This window comes from Musca vetustissima, unplaced genomic scaffold (assembly GCF_032173495.1).
Source record: "Musca vetustissima isolate MV318-11 ecotype Yass unplaced genomic scaffold, APGP_CSIRO_Mvet_v1 utg4915, whole genome shotgun sequence".
Taxonomy (NCBI): Eukaryota; Metazoa; Arthropoda; class Insecta; order Diptera; family Muscidae; genus Musca; species Musca vetustissima.
Genome location: NW_026885991.1, coordinates 342,965 through 363,732, shown reverse-complemented (window position 1 = coordinate 363,732; position 20,768 = coordinate 342,965). Strand labels below are relative to the sequence as shown.

The following is a 20,768-nucleotide window of genomic DNA, read 5'->3' as shown; positions in this document are numbered from 1 at the left end:
GTTAGAAATTTGTCTTTCTTACAAAATTAAATTAAATCCAATTTATTTTAGTAGCCAAAGTTAAAATAAAATTATTAGCTTCATTTTAAAATGAAATAGTTCACATGCCCTTAATCGCCGTCAGAATTTTCCACATAACAAATAACGTAATAAAAAAACTATACACTTTTGTTGTTGGCCGAAACATAAAATGAGATATTTCTCACACGAGCGTCTCGTGATGTACACGGGTTTATTTACTCACAGCTATCGCCAGCTTTGTTGTTTCTTTTAAGAAATTGGCACTAACTTATGTTGACACGAAAATTGAATGGAAAATTTGGCCTTCAAATTGATAATGGCTGAAAAATATTCTATAAATATCTGGCTAGCAGATATTTTATGTTTTGGACTTTTGTATTTCAGCAGAAGCCATGGGAATAAAACATTTTGTGGGATGGAGACAGTAAAATGTCATAATATATTATATATAAAGTAGTAGTGGCTTCATGTTGTTATCCCTAGGATGAAAATTGAAAAAAAAAACAAACAAATAAAACATTGAACAAAATCAGTTGTATATAGAACAAGTCTGAGTATACGTGCAAGTACATTCAAACTGTCGGGAACTTTATTCCACACTCTTTGTATGAACACTACATATTGCTTCAAGATATAATTTACATACATACACGAATTACACCGACGTGCTCGTGTTAATTAATACTAAAATTTATTTATATATTTGTCTATTGTTTCACTCGTTAACATAATTAAAGTCTAGGTCTAATTTGCCTAATGTATATTTAATAAATAGATTCTATACTATTCTATTCTACGTCAATAAGATCGAAACAAGTTGATTTTGATAAAAGAAAACTCCCACTTCCGTTTCAATTGAAACTTACAAATATACATACATGGTTGTCAACACTGTACAGGAGTGATAGATAGATAGTTGGGGTTAACATAAATATTGATATACGAGTATATGTTTGTTGAGTATATAGGTTGTCAATTTCGCTACTTTTTATCACATGAGTTTCTTTTATTCCTGTTAGTACTTTTAGATCTTGTATTGCCAATAGATTTTGTCGATTTGTTTGAAACCCAGTTTTTCAAACATGGCACTGGAAGCAACATTTCCCTCGACCACAGTTGCTGTTACTTCCAAATCGCTCTCGGCCAAGGATTTCGCTATCAATCGCACAGCCAACGAACCAAAGCCTTTGCGTTGGTGGGTGTTCTCAACCTGCAGGAGGCCAAGTGATCCCAATGGCCGTCTGAAGAAGAGGAATGTTCATCAATATGACATTATAATTGGCGGAAACCCGATTCACACATACCTTAGACACCAGGCCACCAAGTTGTCGCCCTCGAAAATGCCTACGCTTTTATGCAGCCTTATTAGCATTTTAACAAAATCCAATGATCCCTCACATTTATGGGGCCAAACATTGTTCACTTGCTCCGCATGGCTTTCATCTAAATCTTTGGTAGTTATGTTCTCAGGTAGCCTATAAAGACAATGTAAACAATTAACATCACCAAAAACCCGCTCGTTCGCTCGCCGCCACCCGTGACTTACTTAATGTCAAACTTTAAGGCTTCTTCTTTAGGAATGTGGTACCAAATGGTGCAATATTTTTCAAATTGTTCTCGACTTAAACCCGAGTCGAGGAAATGCTTATCGACAGCTGGAATGAGGCGTTCTTCGAATCCGGCTACAATATTATCTTTATCAAAACAGTTTAGAATCTCGATCAGGTCAGCTAAATCCTCCTTCAGGGTATTACAAAATAGTTGCTTGTAGGCCTATTACATAAAATAGTAAATTGCAGTAAATTAATATGTTGTTCGGTACAGTTGTTATTACGATATACTTACACTTAAGTGGGCCACATATGTTCCGTTGGTTTCCCATTCGTCATTGAGGGAATAGATCTTCAGCGGCAAATCTGGTTCTTGGGTGATCCAATGGATAAATGATTGTAGAGTGCTGTAACATGATGCGCGATGTTTGTGATCCACATATAAATCGCGCAGCTGTGGCCATTTCTCTGGGGGAATTTCAATTAATTTATCCATTACTGCCCTTGTCGTTGGATCACCACCAATTGCCCAGAGCTCCTCTCCTTGCAAAATCTAAAACAATACTGGACAAAATAACACACATGCGTCTTGTATTGGTACGGTATTTAATTTTCCTTTTGATGTCTGTTCATATTTTTAAGTTCTCTCGTTCGGATCTACAACAAATACATATAAATTCGTATTTCCGAATTATGTTTGAATTTTACTCTCTAGGGATTTCTAACGCCCGGTAAAGATTTTAATGATATCAACAGCAGCTGACTGTCTACAATGTGCAGAACTATGGGACAACATATACATGTATATACACTCAAAAAAATATATCCGATTATTTGAGAGGCATTTTAATACCAGGGTAAAAATTGTATGGAAAGCAAATTGGGACTTTATGAACTCTGTAGTGAAATTTTGTAACTCCTTTCAATGGTACCGACAAATATCGGTAAAATTAGAACAAATATTTTTCATATTAAGACTAAAATTTATAATAATTTTTTCATATCTGTCGGTAGGGCTTAACGACTACTTTAGGTTGGTCATTAACTTACCGAATATTTTTGTTAATCAACGAAATGACAAAAAATTAAAATTTGAAGTTACCGACAATCGTCGGCAATCCTGTCGTTAAGCAGTAATAGAATAGCACCACTGTACTGATTCCAAAATCTATTTATTTTTGATGGTACAAATACTAAAGTCCTTGCATGGATAAACCTATTATGCTAAAATTAATCCGCTCAAACTTAACTTACTTACATACACTTACATATGAGTCATTTATTGTGAAAGTGGTTTAAGCCCATTTTCTTATATTAAGATATATGTGGTTTTGGGTTGGATTTGTTTTGAGAATATTGTTAAATAATATTTTTCTTTTTTGGCTTTGTGTCCTTAAATATGGTAGAGAATATAACGTAATATTTTTTGTAAACTTTTCTAGAAAACCATGATATCAAAACCTAAAATGGAATTAATCCACTTTCAAAATAAACAACTCATCGACTGCTACCTTTACTACAACAAATATATTTGCACGACAGTACATGTTGCTGTAAATTGCTCAACAATTCTGCGTTGTCACACGCCATTTTTTTCGAGTGTAAAATCTAAAATAACGGATATATATATAAAATTTTTTGAAATCTACAAAAGCCCAAGCATTTTCATATATTGTTTAGAATAAGTTGTTGACACACCTTCTTGACAACAATAAATGTGTTGTTTTCTGTTGTGCGTCATTTGTGTATATAATTATAGCCACACGGCATATACATATTCCCAGTGGAATATTTTATAGACGAAATGTTGCCGGTTTCGTCATATCGGATTTGAAGTGACGACCAAATTAACCAAAAATAACTTTCAGGTACGTCATAAAATATAAAACTAATAAAATGATTTCTACATATGTAATTTCATAGTGTTCAAAGTCCGATTGTCCTCGAATCGAATATTTTCAATAAATGATATTTAAAAAAAAAAACTTGAACTATAAAATAATAGGTCAAATATAAAATGTTCTAAACCCTTTCTGTTGAATTCACCAATGTATTAATATTCAATATTTTCTATTTTGAACAAATTAGCAGTGGCCGAACCTTATGGATGAAAACCTAAACCATTTAGAAATAAATCATAATGTCGTTGATTTTCCTTAATATTTATAATATAACTACATTTTCGATTAGGTGTATTTATCTTTCGAACGTCACACAAATTGTTCTTATCGAAACCACCTTTTCCAATAGTTAATTGCAAGTAATACAACATTTAATGACATTGTCAAAATATATGTTAAAATACTACACAAATGTAAATAGTACACCTCCAAATAAAAATACATTAACACAAAACCAAATTGAATTGATTAGAAAAGTCAGCTGAGGTCGATTAAGGAGAAATTCATTAATTACCATCAAGGATGGACAAATATTTGATAACTATGCACAGGTATGACAACGTGAAGATTTCAGGGATTTTCTTTTGCACCTAATTGTACATTTGTATTTTCCCACAAACAGCGCAAGTCCTACATTCTTCATTCTATTCATTCAACAATTTTCAATTTACTTCACATTTAGGAAAAATTTAAAAAAAATATTGAGCTGCAACTTTTTATTAGAAATGTGTTTGGCTCTCGTTGTTATTCGTATTAAGGCAAACGGGGCGATATGTTGACAATTAGTATAACAGAGGGAGTGGATCCATAGGCCCCAATTTAGAAATCAATATAGGTTTAAATTGTAAACTCTTGGCTACATCGCCGAATTTGATCTAGATGTGGTATACATATTTCGAATTTCGGACCGAAAGATGGTTTGAAAGATATTTAAACATTTTCAAAATGTTGACCGTTTGTGGAGGAGATAGCGCAACAAAATATAGTTTGTCTAAAGTTGTGATCAACACGGATAATCTATTTTGTTTTATTATTTATTTTACAACTAAATTTTGACCATTTGTTGGATTTCTATATTCGGATTGAATAGACATGATTTTCTCTACATCCGTACATCATGTTAGGTTCGGAAGAAATGTTTGGATTAAATCGGTAAATCCTGTCGAGAGTTTTCGTGCGGACCAGCAACCCAGATAGGTATTTTTCAACAAGGCAAACATTTCAGTCATAAGGCTGTGGTTATGAAAATAAAGTTTTAATTATAAAAGGTTTCTATGAGGCTTTTCCATAATAAGTAGCTCATTTAAATATTGTCATGGTTTTCTTTAAAAAATCTCTATTTTCTGTTATTAGTCAAATTTGCTATGTTTAGTAAAAATAGGCATATAAGAAATATTGGTTGATTTTAGTATGAAAAATCGCACAACATTTTAAAAATATTAGGTAATTTAAGAAAAAATACCAAAAATTCGATTTAAAAAAATTTAAAGTGATCTTTTTGAAATTAAATATGAATTAACGCAATGTGAGTGCTCTAATGAAATTATTTAATTCATTAATTTTTCATTATTCTATTTGATTTTGTATCTTATGTATAACTGTACTGGACATAAATTAAAACATAACCTAATCCCAAAGTGAAACCTTTCATTCATGTTTTACGCATGTAGTTCCTGTTTTACGAATGTAGTTAAATGACTATCTTATGCCTGCTACATGAAAAGCCCTGGAATAATATTTTTTGGGTGCATAAGAGGGAACGAATATAAAAAAATATTTTTCTTTTAAATTAACATAATTTACACTAGGAAGGACAACAAAGTATAATTACCCAAAACAAAGATTAAAATTGTCTAAAGTGTGTCCACTGCATGGCGTATATCTTTGCGCGTAAGCTGTTAGAATGTAATTAACATTATGCGGGTGTGCACGTTTAAGAATGTGTGTCTTTACCGGACTTCAACATGTGCAATATGTTCAATAGGAAAACAATTTGTCCAACTTATTATATAATATTCCACACAAAATAGGCTTGAGTTCCAGCTCATTTCAAATTGGATGAACCACTACAAAAATTCAACATCTAAAACACATTCCTCATGTACACTTAACTTCTATATAAACCTTACCAGGTTGTTATTTAGAGCTGTGCGATTTGAAAATCGGAAAAATGCCAACGATATTGTTAATTTATTCACAATTTAAATAAAATATAATTGTAGAAAACTTTTGCAAAATAGTCTATGGAAGAGATGCCATTGCTAGCAAATGGGTGCCACCATTGGGGGGTGTTTTGCAGTTTTGCACTTGACATTCAAAAATACAGTTAAACCACATGTTATGCTCTCTGCTCCAAAATCATGCTTTCTTTTCAACACGTTCACAAATTTTTCTTTACATATTTTCCATTTGTAAATTAACTCTTTCACACTCACCCACCTGTATCTATTAAACAAATGAAATTCCAATAGCAATCACCATTACCGAATTTAATTTTCACAAATAAACATTAACAAATCCAATACTTTTTTATTTTTGAAACAAACACTTGTCTGCTGCGGGACGAACGGCAAATTGACAATGAAAAATCAATCTGATGGCAAAGAAACCTCACAGGCGCTAATATCGACCGCTGTAAAATAAGGGATGGAAAACAGAATTTGTACTTTCCACGTACATTTATTTACACCCATAAAAGTAACCCTTATTCGGTGAGCTGGCCGTGTAATAAATGGGGTGGAACGTATGAGCGATAAATGAATCCGTATCATTTATACGCAACTGTCAAACGGCACGACATCCATTCACTGAGTGTGTCAATGTTGGGCTGTGTGAAAAACTTCACTGTTTCGGCATTTTGCAGCGCAACGTATAGGCGGCACAACAATACGTGAAAATTGTGTATATCTACGATGCTGTGTTTTGGTGTTTGTTATGGAAACAAGGATGCATAGTTTACGTTAACGTGACGTACGATACGGACACGACTTTAGTAATTGTGTGAAAATGGCTACAATGCTACACACTCACAGCTGACTGCGGGAGCATAAATATTGAACATCTGACGAAATATAAGAAGACAATTTTTGAATTTTAAATTATCCAAAAGTGGGATAAAACCCGTTAGAAGTTTTTATGTTAGAAAAACTGAAATGTTGGTTTAAATATTATATTTATAATTAAAATTTTATTATATTGATTACAACTGTGAATCTATTTACGATTACACTTTTGCATTCCATAAAAATGGAACAGCCGTTAGATACTTATACAACAAATTATACATCGAATGTAACTAAATTCTTTAAACGTTCTTTTTGTGTAGAGCCAACCATTCACTCAAAATAACCATCGAAAACAATTGGTTTCTTCGTAAGGGACAATAAAGTTCATATAAAAAATGATTAATGTTATCAGCAACTTCCTTTTTTTGAAATGGCCAATTTTGCCCTCTCCGGCCTTTGATCCAAAGTGGTTGTAGAGCTCAATTGCATCAAATTTTTTCATTTCTTTACATTTAGTGTCAGTTAATCATTATGTGGTATAAATTGGGAAAATAACGTATTATGGTTGCTACCTCAAATCTATACATTTTATAAACTTTTCCTATAACTCTTTTTCCATCGACATTTTTGAAAATAACGTTTTATGTTTTAAATTGGTATTTTCTTTGCCGAATGTTAATTAATAACTAATAAGAATAAGAAAATCTCTTTTTACGTTTGTGCTACTGCGGATTGACAAATTTTACTGGAAGGTAAAGTATTCTTCTATATTTGAAGCCAATTTGAAACAAATGTATGCGTCACAATTTGAGGATTGATACAAAATACGAATTTTTTTATTATATGTTATGTACTTCATGCCCAGGATATTGTTTAATACCCCGAAATTAATTAAAATATTCAGATTATTGTTCGAAAGTTAAATACATATTTACAATTGACAAGAAAACAAAAACATGAAAATCCTTACTGAGTAAATTTACCAGTAATAATTCTCAGTACACAACTGTCAAAATTTATCCCTCAACTTACTCTCATTGTCCGCACTTTTAAGTTATCGAACATCCAGTAATAATTTGTACAAATTGTTACTCAATATTATTTGATAAATTAAAAGTCCAGTAAATGAGAACGATTTGAAAATGAGCTATTCAATATTAAATATAAATAATAATTGGTATGTCTGGGTACTTTTCCAGTAATAATTACTCAGTAAGTTCTCAATTCTCTCTCAAATCACTCTCTTTTACTGACGTTTTATGTAAAAAGGCAACAATTAGTAACAATTGTTAAAAATATCAAGTACGCAGACAATCATAATATTATTTCAAATATATTAGCTTTTATGGTCCTGTATATCTAGCGGGTATTTATGTAAATGTGTCAAAAAATCAATATAACATCATTATTGAAAGAATGTTACAATGTAACGAGGCCGAGTTAACGGGAATGAGACAAATAGAAATCACAAATAACTTAATATTGATTTGTTATTGTAAAACATAAGATGAGTGTTTTATAAGAAAATTGAGTGAAACTATAATTATAGCAAACCAAAGAGTATAATTGACTCTCAATTAGAATAGAACACAAAACAAATATGACCAAAAATTTAGCCATAAAATAATTTGTGTATAAACATTAATAACATAAATTGTTGTTGTAAAAATAAATATAAATCAATAAAGGCAACCCGTTACAAACATATGTTTACATGTCACTCATTTATTTTTTAAATAATTTTCTACATAGGTGGATAGATGGATTTAAATTTTAAATTGCCAATAAACTTTGTCGATTTCTTTGAATCCCAATTTCTTGAACATGGAACGTGAAGCAACATTTACATCGACCACGGGTGCTGTTATTTCAATATTTTTCTCTGCCAAGTATTTCGACATTAATTTGACGACCAGCGAACCAAATCCTTTGCGTTTGTGAGAACTTTCAACTTGTAAAAGACCAAGGGCTCCCAAAGGCAATCTATTGAAGAGAACAACGTTATGAAGCTAGTATCTACTGAATCGGGTTGTTTTATTACTACTTACCTCAAAACCCAAGCCACCAATTTATCATCCTCAAAAACGCCAACGCTTTTATGCAATCGTATCAGCATTTTGACAAACTCCACTGAATTTTCGCTTCTATGAGGCCAGACACTATTTACCTGTTCCGCGTTGCTTTCATTCAAATCTCTGATGGTTATGTTATCTGGTAATCTGCACAAATAGAACATATTATATTTTTACGAGGCTGGCATAATTGTATTAAATTGTTCATACTGAATATCAAAATTTAGAGCCTCTTCTCTGGAAATATGGTACCAAATTGTGCAATTATTTGCAAACTGTTCCTTGGTCAGACCCGAATCTAGAAAATGTTTATCAACAGCTGGCAACACCCGATGTTGAAAGCCAGCTATCATATTGTCGTTATCAAAGCAGTTCAAAATCGTAATCAAATCAGATAAATCTTCATTCAGCGTGTTACAGAACACTTGATTAAACGCCTGAAGTAAACATAAATAGTTTAATAAACGTACCAAGTTGTCGTTTTCATGCTTACGCTTAAATGGGCCGCATATGTGCCATCGGTTTGCCATTCGCTGTTGAGCGCATAAATCTTGAGGGCTAAGGACGGTTCTTGATTGATCCATTCAATAAAGGACTGTAGGGTATTATAGCAGCACGATTTATCTTTATGCTCCACATATAAATCACGTAGCTGGGGCCATTTCTCTGGTGGTATCTCAATTAATTTATTCATATTTTCTCTTTATTGAAAACAAACCGACAGACACTTGTTGGAGCTCCACACTTTACAAAGTCTAGAAGAATACTAAAACTCTACATAAAAGCAAAAATTAATTGCGAAGAGAGACTGCTTAATCAGCAATGTTTGTTGTTGTTTTATTGTATACATGTGGCGAAGTGTAAACATGTGCAGAATTGCCAATAGTTTTTTTTCGTATCTTCTACCAAAATACTGAATAAATTTCGACCAAAAATCTGTAGAAATAGCGTGAAAAATAAAATGTTATATAATTTGTAATAGATGAAAGATATAAGCAAAATTTATTACAGTTATAAATCTGATTTACTTTGATTTTCCTTTTTTTAATATTTCTAGTTTTCAAATAATTGTAGTCAAATTTCAAAATTATTATCCCACATTCCATCCCACTTTTTGTATATATTTGTCGTTTATTATATAACGAATTATTTTCTAACATGTTGAAGGGCACAAAGCTTCAAACTAAACTAATACCACTTAACAATATTATTGAAACAAATCAAAGGCAACCCCTGAAATAAATAAATTGTATAAAAAATTGACTTAAACCACTTTCAAAATAAACTACTCATATGTTTATAATGCTTTTCAAATATATCTAGTCAAATTTCAAATCATTGTGGGGGATCCCATAAACTTTCACGTTCCATCCTACTTTTTTTAAGAATACGTATTCAATACTGGCAACGCTGATCATATTTTTATTATAGATATATAAACAAACAGTCAAGCTAAAATTTGTTATTAGAGTGAGTAAGTAGTACGAATAAAAAAGGCCGATTTTTTAAGTTTTCTGACCACAGTACAGTAATTTTTCGAATGGAGGGTATTTAATAAAAAATGAAGTGGTAAGGCGATATTTGATTTTTTGCTGTTATATACTAAAAAATACTGAAAATAGGGTTGATCTTGGTTTTATTTTTTATTGTTTTATTAAATTTTCTCACCAACAAATTCGAATATGTATCTCTAATGACAATTTATGAAAATACGAAAAGAACTCTTGGCAACTCTGTAAAATACTTTGAGAATATATAAAAATATGGATTACAAAGTATTCATGTAATACAAATTGTTTTAGTTAGTTTTCGATATCTTGTCGCTAAAGGAACATCTTTTTTGATCCGCTCTCATCAAACCACTCCACATTTTATTCAATTCAATTCATAATAAATACAAACGAGCATGTCGGACACAACAAATGATAAGAAACTAATAGAAATTCACGATGTTGAAAATATTCGCAAAATAAGAGACCTGTATTTGAATGATTGGCCCCAACACTGTGTCGGCTACTATTGTTTGGATAATTTCTACAAGTGGAAGAGATCGAATGACAACATAAAAAACTTAAAAATATACACTGTGAAAGAAGAGAGCGAGAATGCGGAAGGGGTATATGTTATTGTGGACCGATATCAGGTTTTTATTGGTTCTCTTAATACGACCAGCTGTGAGAATCTCTATAGAGCTTTAGAACAATTAGATTGGTCGGTTGGACTGAAAGTAAGCTCTTTTCGTGAGTGTCATAGGCTCTCGGTTCTGAGTGTTGTGAAAAATAAAGGTTTACAGTGTGAATACGATAGCTTGACACTCATGTACTATATGCCGCATCATGAGGCTAAGAACCTGCAAATATGGTAAGAGTACAGATTTTAAAATTAATAAAGCTAACTGGAAAAACAATAACTGACAAATGAATTGTAATCAATGATGTCGATCAAATAATTTGAAACACATGTATTATGAAAATATCAGAATTTGTTACCATTACCTAAAATTTCAAGTAATGCATACAATGATAAAATACATACATCTTCACCTAAACTAAATTTATGATGGACAGGCCCTCCCCCTTTGCTTTGATGGAAAATAATTGAAATACCTAAACATTTCTAACTTTGTAATATTAAAATGAAGATTATTTTTTTGTTAATAGTTGCCCAGAAGGTTACTATGTTCAACGCCTATCCTCTGCTGTCGATGCTGAAATAATAAATACTCTATGGCCTAATCGCCATCAGGGCTCATTGTTTCTGATAAAACGACTCATTGATTGGAACGTAAACATGGGCGTTTATGTTAAAGGGACAGATGAATTGGTGGCATGGTGTTTGCGGTAAGAGAGAGAGAGACACCTTGTTAAGAATACATTTTATAAATTAAAAATTTCTATATAGCTTACAGGGAGGCTTTCTAGGAGCACTACAAGTAAAAAATGAGTACAAACGTCTGGGACTCGGAAGTGTTGTCACCCGTGCCATTGCGCGCAGTTTAGGTGAACAAGGTGAAGATGTAATGGCCCTGGTTAACGAAGATAATAAACCATCAAGAGGTATGTTCGAAAAGCTGGGCTTTACCGTCACTGATCGCTGTTATTGGCTACGCACTTTCCCTACTATGGAGAATTTCACCTGGCCAGATGGAGAATAAGTGGCAAAGAGAACATTTACTTGACTACTCGTATCTCTTTGAGTATTTGAATAATATTTTGCTTCAGTGTGTACGGCGAGAAATAATAACATTCAGTTGTAATCTGTGCTTTGTTTAAATCTGTGTCATTAGTATTACGCATTTTAAACTCAAAATAAAAAATGAAACATTTAGAAATTTTACAAAATGTGAAAGATATAAAATTACTTCGGGACCTGTATGAAAAGTCATCTTCGCAAACTTGTCATGGCTACTACACGCTGACCAATTACATTCGATGGTTTGAATTAAATCCACAACTGGATTTTGTAAAAGTTCATGTAGTTGCCAATTGTTGGCAGAATAGCGGTTTCTTTATAATCGAGGTAGGTGAAAATATTACCGATTATCACCATAATCGCTAATTTGCCCTTGTCCTTCAAAGGATATATATCAGTTCTATTTGAATTGTGTGACGTACGATGAGAAGGAGATATCAACGGCACTTCGCGCAATCAATTGGGACCGTGATTTCAAAATAACTGCTCTACCAGCATCTCTCATTGGCATAGTGGAAAGAACCTTTCAAGAATTGGGATTAAAGTACCGAATTGTTACTCTGCAAATATATGAACAAGACCCAAACCATGTCATAGACTCCAGTATTATGTAAGTATTTTACTTACTATGGCAACAAACGACAAAATTGATTACGCGTAATTAAAATTCAGGTTATTGTCGCTCATTGTATTAGACGGTCTTCAATTAAATCAAAACGAATACGTTCCTGGAGCTGAATGAAATCTGGAAACACACATATAAAATTTTGCAATTGTTTATTATTGTGAATGTGACAGTTGTTCTAAGTGATACATTCAAATATATCTTTATTGTCATATAAGCATAACATCGTATTGTGATCTTGTCTGTGTTATTGACCAATATTTATGCCTCATTATTATTGATGTTGGGCGGTCGATCTGAATAAATCGTCCAGAAGGTCCGATATATAAAAAAAAGTAGAAACATAATGAGAATGTTGGTCTATTAATTATCTGGTTTCCACTGTCATTAAAAACATATTCATATTTAATTTATAAAAATGAACGTATATGTATGTTTTGTGTATGTGTTTTATTTTTAACTTTATGTATTTTTATTAAAAGGTGTCCCGATGAATTTCTAGTACAACCCTTAAAGGTGTCCGATGCTGCCATTATTAACGATATATGGTATTCGCGCCAAGAAGGATCTTTAGACTTTTTCAGATCTTTAATTAGGTACAATATAAGCCTAGGAGTATATCGCAAAGATAGCAACGAGCTAGTTGCTTGGTGTACCAGGTTTGTCTTAAAACACTTTTCGAATCGTATAAAATCGGTAATATTTTTATTTTGATTTATTAGGTGTCCTTGTGGTTTTTTGGGTACATTACATGTTCGAGAAGAATACCGGAGACAGGGTCTGGCATCGGTGCTCATCAAGGAGTTTTCTAAACGTGTTGCCCAAGAAGGTCATGCAATTCGTACTATGATAAACGACTCCAATCAAATATCTAAGAATCTTTTTACGAAATTCGGATTTCATTCAAAGGAAAGGGTTTTCATCCTACGCTGTGATGCAAAACAATCGTAAACGATTTTATAAAATATATAATTATTACAACTTTATTGTGTACGTATATAAATAAGAGTCATATATGTATATATTTATATAAATAAAACATATACTTGAATTTGTTTTAAAACTAAGAGTATTATTATTTTTTAAATTTTAGAGTTTTGTTAACTTCATTCTTGTTTGTGATTTTCGGGTATTTAACGCTGATTAGCTGGTTCCGGTTAGACAATTTCAGCTGTTGGCTGCATTTCCTCATCAGTGGTTGCCGGTTTTGTAATCTATTTTCATATGCATTTATAAAAATATGATTAATAAAAAAATTGATTATATACATAGATAATATGCATTCATGCAAATTGTTAAACCCATATTAGTATTAACGGAATATTCTATCCATTATTATAAAATAATATACCATTATCAATGGCAACTTAAATTTCTGAGGCAAATATTAAAGAATTTTCAATAAATCCTAAATTCAACTATTATTATCTGAAATTCTATTACAATCATACAGAACAATAAACAAAATTTGAAATTGTACGGCAAGCTATTCGTTTCTGCTAAAAATGATTACAGACTTTTTTGTTCAGTCTATGAAAATGTCCCTAGTTGACGATATTCCTCATAATATTGAAATACTAAAAGACTCAAACATAATCTATAAAAACATCTTCTAAGAGACGACGCATTTAAACAGACAAGATCATTAAAAATAACAGACAAATTAAATACATATCAAATAATTATTTAATGATATTTTTGTACTTCATTTTTACACTTAAACCCAATATATACACAGTAAAATTAATATAACACTTGGTCTTGAAAAGAGATATTGGTGGTCTTCCTATATATATATATATATATATATTTAAAATTGGATATCATGTTATTATTAAATATATATATATATATATATATATATATGTAATTTTCCCAAATATGGATGATGCAAATGTCATGGTATAGTGAAATTATTGAAATTACATATTTTGTGGAATTTCATGAGCGACATTGCCCAAATACTTTACTTACATATGCCTGATGGACACGCAGTCTTGAAAAAAATCAAAATTTGATAATAATTCTCACCAGCATAATACAAAAACATTTGCAGTTAATGAAAAATAAAATTATAGTTTCACTACAACGTACTCGTATGTACATATGTTCCCAACAAACATGCACAACGTTGCATACATGCGCACCTATAATAATCTTATCCTACAATACATTTGATAAATATATCAATACAATTGTTGATCACATTCTGCTTACACACACACAAACATATTACTAATAAACAACATTGTAAGACAATCACAATTTGCCAACATCTTTTTTGGACAACACAAATAACACGAGGATACCCGGCATATCCATGGTTAATACAATCACACTTTTTATTTCGCTGGGCCCCAATGGATGTTAGTTTTTCAAATAACCCCATAAATGATTTGGGCGGTCCATGAATGTTTTATTCGGCATGCTTTGATCCCTTTTGAACTGTGGAACGATCTCTTACTTTAAAGCAGCGTATTTTGAAATGATTACACATTTCTCGAACCTGAAAAATAAGAACCCGATTAGTTGGGAACAATTCATCACAGTTAAAATCTCAGCATACCAATCCATGTCCATAGTGTAAATGGGCTATTGTCACAAATATTGTTAGACCCTGTACAATCCATCTTTCGACATTGGCTTCAATTTCGCTGCCCATTACCTGTTTATACCACGGAAAACAACTGACAACTACAGTGGCTACCAAGGGCCACATGAGGATGTTGAAACCATCACAACGCGTATCCGACATTTGGGCTACTATTAAACGACACTGTAAATAAGGGGTTGGTTAAGTTAGTCAAAATTTGATTAATATGGGAATCTTTTATACACACCGCAATATTCGAGAACAATGTTCCAAATAAAATGAACATAATTCGAGGTTCCAGATCTAGAACATTATTGCGCGAGTAGAAGGCCCAAATTGTGGTGATGACAAATAGCCATAAGAATGGGAACATTGGACGCACTGCTTCCATAAATGGTCTCATTTTGCCAGTCTTATTTTTATACGACCTGCAAAAAAAAAAAAAGAAAATTAATGCGATTCAATAGCACTTTAAGGAATATCTGCAAAATTAATATAAATTTGTGTGAAATCTTCAATCTGCGTACTTTATTTAACTCGAATATTTCAGACTCCAGAACACTTAATTTATACCAGAGCCAAACATGGAGGAAAATAAAAACATATGTAAACCTGGTTACTTCTCTTTAACGACTTGTGTGCAAAATAAAAAAGTTATTAAAATAGTTTATGTTAATTTGCAATCCCTTTGGATATCGTGGATATTTTAAATCGTGAATGAGGTGGAATTTAAAACTATAGATTTTACATTGGCCCATGTTTTTGTGTGAAATGCCATTTTTGAAAGCGGTTCCCACTGTGGCTCGAAAACGGACGATTCGATCTTCACATGTCTTTGTGGGAGTTTTGTACACATTATTATTTTTTAATTTCGTTTGACGGACTTATTTCTAAACACATTTCCCCAATTCAAACATATCGATATATTTTATTACTTACATATAAATATTTTTAATAATGATTGGATGACTCGTCACAATACCGGATCCAATTAAAATGATTTCAAAAACATTAGCCATGGACAGATTAAATATGGTTCGGGTACGCCAAATGCCTGGTCCAATTATTGTGGTCAAAAACAGAGTTATACTTACACCCTTAGAGAAAATAAATTAATTTGTAATACATATAATGATTTCCAAATTCTCCGATCATTTATACTTACCCACATTGTAAAATCATAACCCCATGGTAAAAACATTACACCCGTATTGTATTTCTCGACATGGGTTAAGTAGAAGTTCAAGAACACATTCCATATTACAAAAAACATACGTATCGGTGGCAAATCATCCGAACCGAACAAAGAAAACATATAGATTGGTATCAATACAGCTGAGTAGGAATCCAAACCATGGTCAAATAATTCACCCAGAGGTCCACTTGTACCGGTGCGTCTTGCCTGTTTACCATCCATGCCATCTACAAAGAAATCATTACTCTGTAATTCATTCCACAAGTTTACTCACTATCCACTTACCTAAATTGTAATAGATTAATATATTTAATGCCGCCACAGACCACACCCATCGGGGTACTGTATTTTCTGCGGGATTTGCTGCCGTAAAGTCCCAATCGTAATAGGAGAGTAGCAGAAAATTGACCACAGTCATTAGAAAGCCTACAAATGTTAAAATATTCGGAGCTAACCACATGGGAAGAAACTAAATTGATTTTGGATAGTTGAAACATTTGAACATAGGCTGGTATTCTTCATTGTCACCTACCTCTACACATTTATTCCAAAACGGATGCATAACATAAACGCTCAGGTATCCCTTGTCAATACTGTTGTACTAAAAGAAAGAAAGCCTCCGGTTATTTTTACAGTTTATATAGAAAATTGTAAAGTCTCAAATGAACAGTGTTAACACTAGCACAAGTGTTAATACTGTGTAATTAACACTAGGAAGAATAACAAATAGTCACCATTACAGATTTCAGTTAATATGTTAATATACTGAATTTCAAAATTACCACTAAAATTTCGATCAAACTTCTTGAATACTAGTGTTTATAGTTTATCGGGTCAATGTACACACATAATGTGGACACCGATTGACCGATAAGCTATAGACAATGAAACAGTTAGACAAGATTAGAGTAATACGTTAAGTTCAAAATTAAACAACAAAAACTACTTATAAATATTATGTGTAATGTGAATGCGAATAATGATTGAAATAAAGGGCCATCGTCAAAAATAGTATTGACTAATCGTCGGATGACCATTAGGTTGGGGAAAAAAGAAATCCATTATTTGTATATGAACTGTAGGACTTTATTTAACATGCTTCGGAATGTCCGATTTGGGCCAAATATGCACCGTTTTGTTGTATGATTTATTGCCATTATAAAGGTAACTTCATAATGCCTCCCATAATGCAAGAAAGATAATAATCGCTTGGTGACAGGTCCTGGTGGAACACGACACATCTCCTGTTGGCCAATTCTGGCCGTTTCCGGTTTAAAACAGTTTTATGGTCTATTTTTAGCTATTGGGCGGTGTTACGACTGGTAACAAATACCCAAAATACCGAATAATGTGGCTATCGTAACAAGTTGATTTTTGGTAGGTAGATTTGCTACCTTATAGAAACTCATATTACCAAATTACAGTCGTACTTGCCAAAAATCACCAATATACCGAATATTGAAGGTTACCCTTATATGGAAGCTACCCTAAAAAGTGGACCGATATATCACATTTTAATACCGTTTCAGAAAATTTGGACTCGATTTACAAATACCTGTGAATTCATGCGAACGGACAGACCGATTTGAATCAAACTTCCCGCAGGCTAATATTTCGATCCACTTCTCCAAGTATCTCCCCCTCGAAAATGGTCGATATTTTGAAAACTTTTAAATCTCATTTGAAGAGAACGGAACATCCAATTTCATTTACACATAGTAATAGTTTAAGTACTCTAGATCAAGTCAGAATATGGGTTTTATCGGTCCACTACTTGTGGTACCTCCCTCACAAAATGTCAAAATGTCCAATATTTATGTAATCAATATTAAGTCCGATTTGTCCTTAACTCTGTACACTCTGTGCATCGTCATATTTATACCAACTCCAAATCTAGTCCGAAAATGAGACCCATCGGTCCAGTTCATGTAAGTTTTGCAGAAAATTAATTTTGTAATATCATCCGAATTGGACAAAGAAATTACTCTTGCACTAAAACTATATTGCAAGACATATGCCGAAATCCTCCATCCTCTGCCTGTCCCATACTTTTGAAACCACGAAATGGAAACCCTTCACTTTAGGTTGGAATTGTGCCATTTTTAGTTCTACAATAATTTATTTATAAGAAGTATTCAAAATGTTATTTTGTATGTATGCATATGTACATAAATATTTATTATTATTCTAAAAATAAGATATTTACAGTATGTCAAGAATCAGTTTACACATGGATAATTAATTATTAAACGTGGGAGAACAAGCCACATTTTAAATTTTATCAGGATAATGATCATAAGCATAAATCACATGTATTGCGGATGTGGCTTCTTTATGACTGTGGCAAAGTTTTGGATACGCCAGCACAAAGTCCCGATATTAACCCTATCGAAAATTTATTTAAAAGTGGCTAAAAGCATTAATAACAGCAATATTGGGTTAGTGGCACAACATCCCGACCAATTATGTCTTGCAAGTTGGTCTACTCGATGAAAAACGTCTACAATGTGTGGTAGATGCCAAAGACGGCCATACAACATATTAATTTTATGAAACTGTATGTTCAATAACATTATTAAACTAAAGATTTACATCATTTGAAAAGAGTTATTTGAAAATGTTAAAATAAATTATTTGTTGTTATATTTTTATTTAAAACTGAAGTTGCTATTTCTTTTGCAATTTATCTCTGTACATATGTATACAATTACAAACAAATCAAAAAATAATAAACAATAAAAAATAATATATTCATTATTTATTAAATTGAAAAAAGATGTTATTTATTCAATGTATAAACTGATTCTTGGCATACTGTATGTCCACTTTCCCTGAGATTTTGATTTTTGCAGTTCTCAAGTTATTTACTTCCCTGTCTATGCTTTGATATATTTCAGAGAAATCTAAACAATTATAATTTCTAAAGGTGTTCCCCTTTGTTGTAATTAACTTATTTGTATTACATATATGATTCCTAATGTACAAATTATAATTTATTAACAGCATGTGTGTACGACAATACCATTTTACTGTAATAAAATTATAACCTCTTTACAGGGGCATAATCTGATTTTTCTGGAGCGTACATTTTCTCTAGCAATCACTCATAAAACATATCTTGAAAGAAGAAATTTGCCTAATTTGGCACGTGAATATTGAGATTAAGATCACAAAGAACTCTTCTCCACGAAAAGAAACCATTTAATGTCATAGTCTTAACCTCGCTTAACACCGCAAATCATACATTTAAGCTGGCACCCTTTCATGAAGATGATAAGCACAGCAGCCTGACATGGCCCTCTTATCGCCTTCGGTACGCACAAACCTCTGATATTTTAATTGCTGGAGCCGATTGAATAAAAACGATGTTTTATTTTCAATATAAGAAAACTATTTACAATTCCATTGAGAAAGTTGGACAGTGCCGAGTGTGACAGCGAGCGAGCGAATCATCGTTTCCTTGGTCAATGCCCCCCACATTTGGAATATCAACAGAATTAGACAGACGGAGAATGAAACTGAAAGATCACTCGGCAGCGAGCAAAACAAAATCTCAGTAACAGTAATTGAAAAAAACGAAAGAGATAAGAAAGACTCCTCATGAGAGGGGGAATGCGAACGGATGGACGAACCCAGAAAGGTGGTGCTATAAAACAACAATTGACCGACAAAAATCATATTAAATAAATAAATCACAAAATATGCCACTGCCTTGTTGTTGTGCCATCTTAATAATGTTGATCCGGTTTGAAGACTATCTTGGGAAATTACCATGCAGTGCGGGGGTTCGCTGTGGGGAGGAATGGCAAATTAATATACCGTGGAAGTGACTTCTATAAAATATGTGTATTCGGTATATTATAGAGGGTAAATTTATAATATATGTAAAACCTTATCGGTAACTTTTTGTACACAGGAGAGATTCCAGCATATTTCTGTAACGATGTAAAGACATTAAAAAAAGTTAATGGAATAAATAAATTATTCCAATTACCCGCAACGTGTCGAGGGGTGCATTAAAGTTGTAGGCAACGATTAACTGTAACATATTCAAAACAATTAAATTGTAATCTAAGGTCAACAATTAATTTATTCTTTGAATCCAAGTGGACTCATTGACTCTCAGTAATAATTATTGCAAAAAAATATAATTTTTTGACAAGTAAATATCCGATGCCATTTTGTAAAAACAATGTATATGCCTGCAAATGTTGCGGCAAAATTGATTTTTTTCCAGTCTATTGTGCGTCCAGGCCATGTTTGCCGGTGTCGTCAGTATTAATTTAATTACTGCTCTCTTTTGGGCATTTCACTGTTCTTACCTTGTATTTTTCGAAGCCCTTCAAATGGGCTTCTGTTAAATATTTGACGCCCAACATGTTGTCACTTTTTATGATGTCTTTCTTCTCTGCTCTTCTCTGGGGAAATAATTTGGATTTTAGAGGCTCAAAAACAGTCTATTGTAGGTGGTTCTTTTATTTTTGTTGCTTTTCACTTGCTGTTTAATTAGAGAAATTAAATTTTATTTTTTTCACGTTTTTATTACATCTGTTCGCGCGGCAGACTATCGACCGACTGTCGCAAAATATGTATGGCATTCCAAATACTCGTCAT

General features: G+C 32.4%; 4 protein-coding genes across 4 annotated transcripts; 1 reads left to right on the top strand and 3 right to left on the bottom strand.

Annotated features, from left to right (window-relative positions):
• Positions 1-983: 983 nt before the first annotated feature.
• LOC133333396 (uncharacterized) lies at positions 984-2,113 on the bottom strand. The gene is made up of 4 exons (XM_061541714.1): positions 1,867-2,113; positions 1,568-1,794; positions 1,326-1,496; positions 984-1,262 (listed from the first exon to the last, which is right to left on the bottom strand). Exons 1-4 carry the CDS (start codon positions 2,065-2,067, stop codon positions 1,046-1,048), a joined length of 816 nt encoding a protein of 271 aa, XP_061397698.1. The 5' UTR covers positions 2,068-2,113; the 3' UTR covers positions 984-1,045.
• Positions 2,114-8,243: 6,130 nt separating this feature from the next.
• On the bottom strand, positions 8,244-9,261 carry LOC133333411 (uncharacterized). Its single transcript, XM_061541729.1, has 4 exons — positions 9,043-9,261; positions 8,826-8,986; positions 8,526-8,696; positions 8,244-8,460 (listed from the first exon to the last, which is right to left on the bottom strand). Exons 1-4 carry the CDS (start codon positions 9,241-9,243, stop codon positions 8,244-8,246), a joined length of 750 nt encoding a protein of 249 aa, XP_061397713.1. The 5' UTR covers positions 9,244-9,261.
• Positions 9,262-10,455: 1,194 nt separating this feature from the next.
• Positions 10,456-11,703, top strand: LOC133333410 (uncharacterized). The gene is made up of 3 exons (XM_061541728.1): positions 10,456-10,910; positions 11,210-11,389; positions 11,451-11,703. The coding sequence occupies exons 1-3, from the start codon at positions 10,456-10,458 to the stop codon at positions 11,701-11,703; spliced, it is 888 nt and encodes a 295-aa protein (XP_061397712.1).
• Positions 11,704-13,523: 1,820 nt separating this feature from the next.
• On the bottom strand, positions 13,524-20,536 carry LOC133333409 (ethanolaminephosphotransferase 1). Its single transcript, XM_061541727.1, has 9 exons — positions 20,477-20,536; positions 16,687-16,755; positions 16,440-16,623; positions 16,125-16,381; positions 15,899-16,056; positions 15,207-15,387; positions 14,933-15,142; positions 14,831-14,872; positions 13,524-13,580 (listed from the first exon to the last, which is right to left on the bottom strand). Exons 1-9 carry the CDS (start codon positions 20,531-20,533, stop codon positions 13,524-13,526), a joined length of 1,215 nt encoding a protein of 404 aa, XP_061397711.1. The 5' UTR covers positions 20,534-20,536.
• Positions 20,537-20,768: the final 232 nt, after the last annotated feature.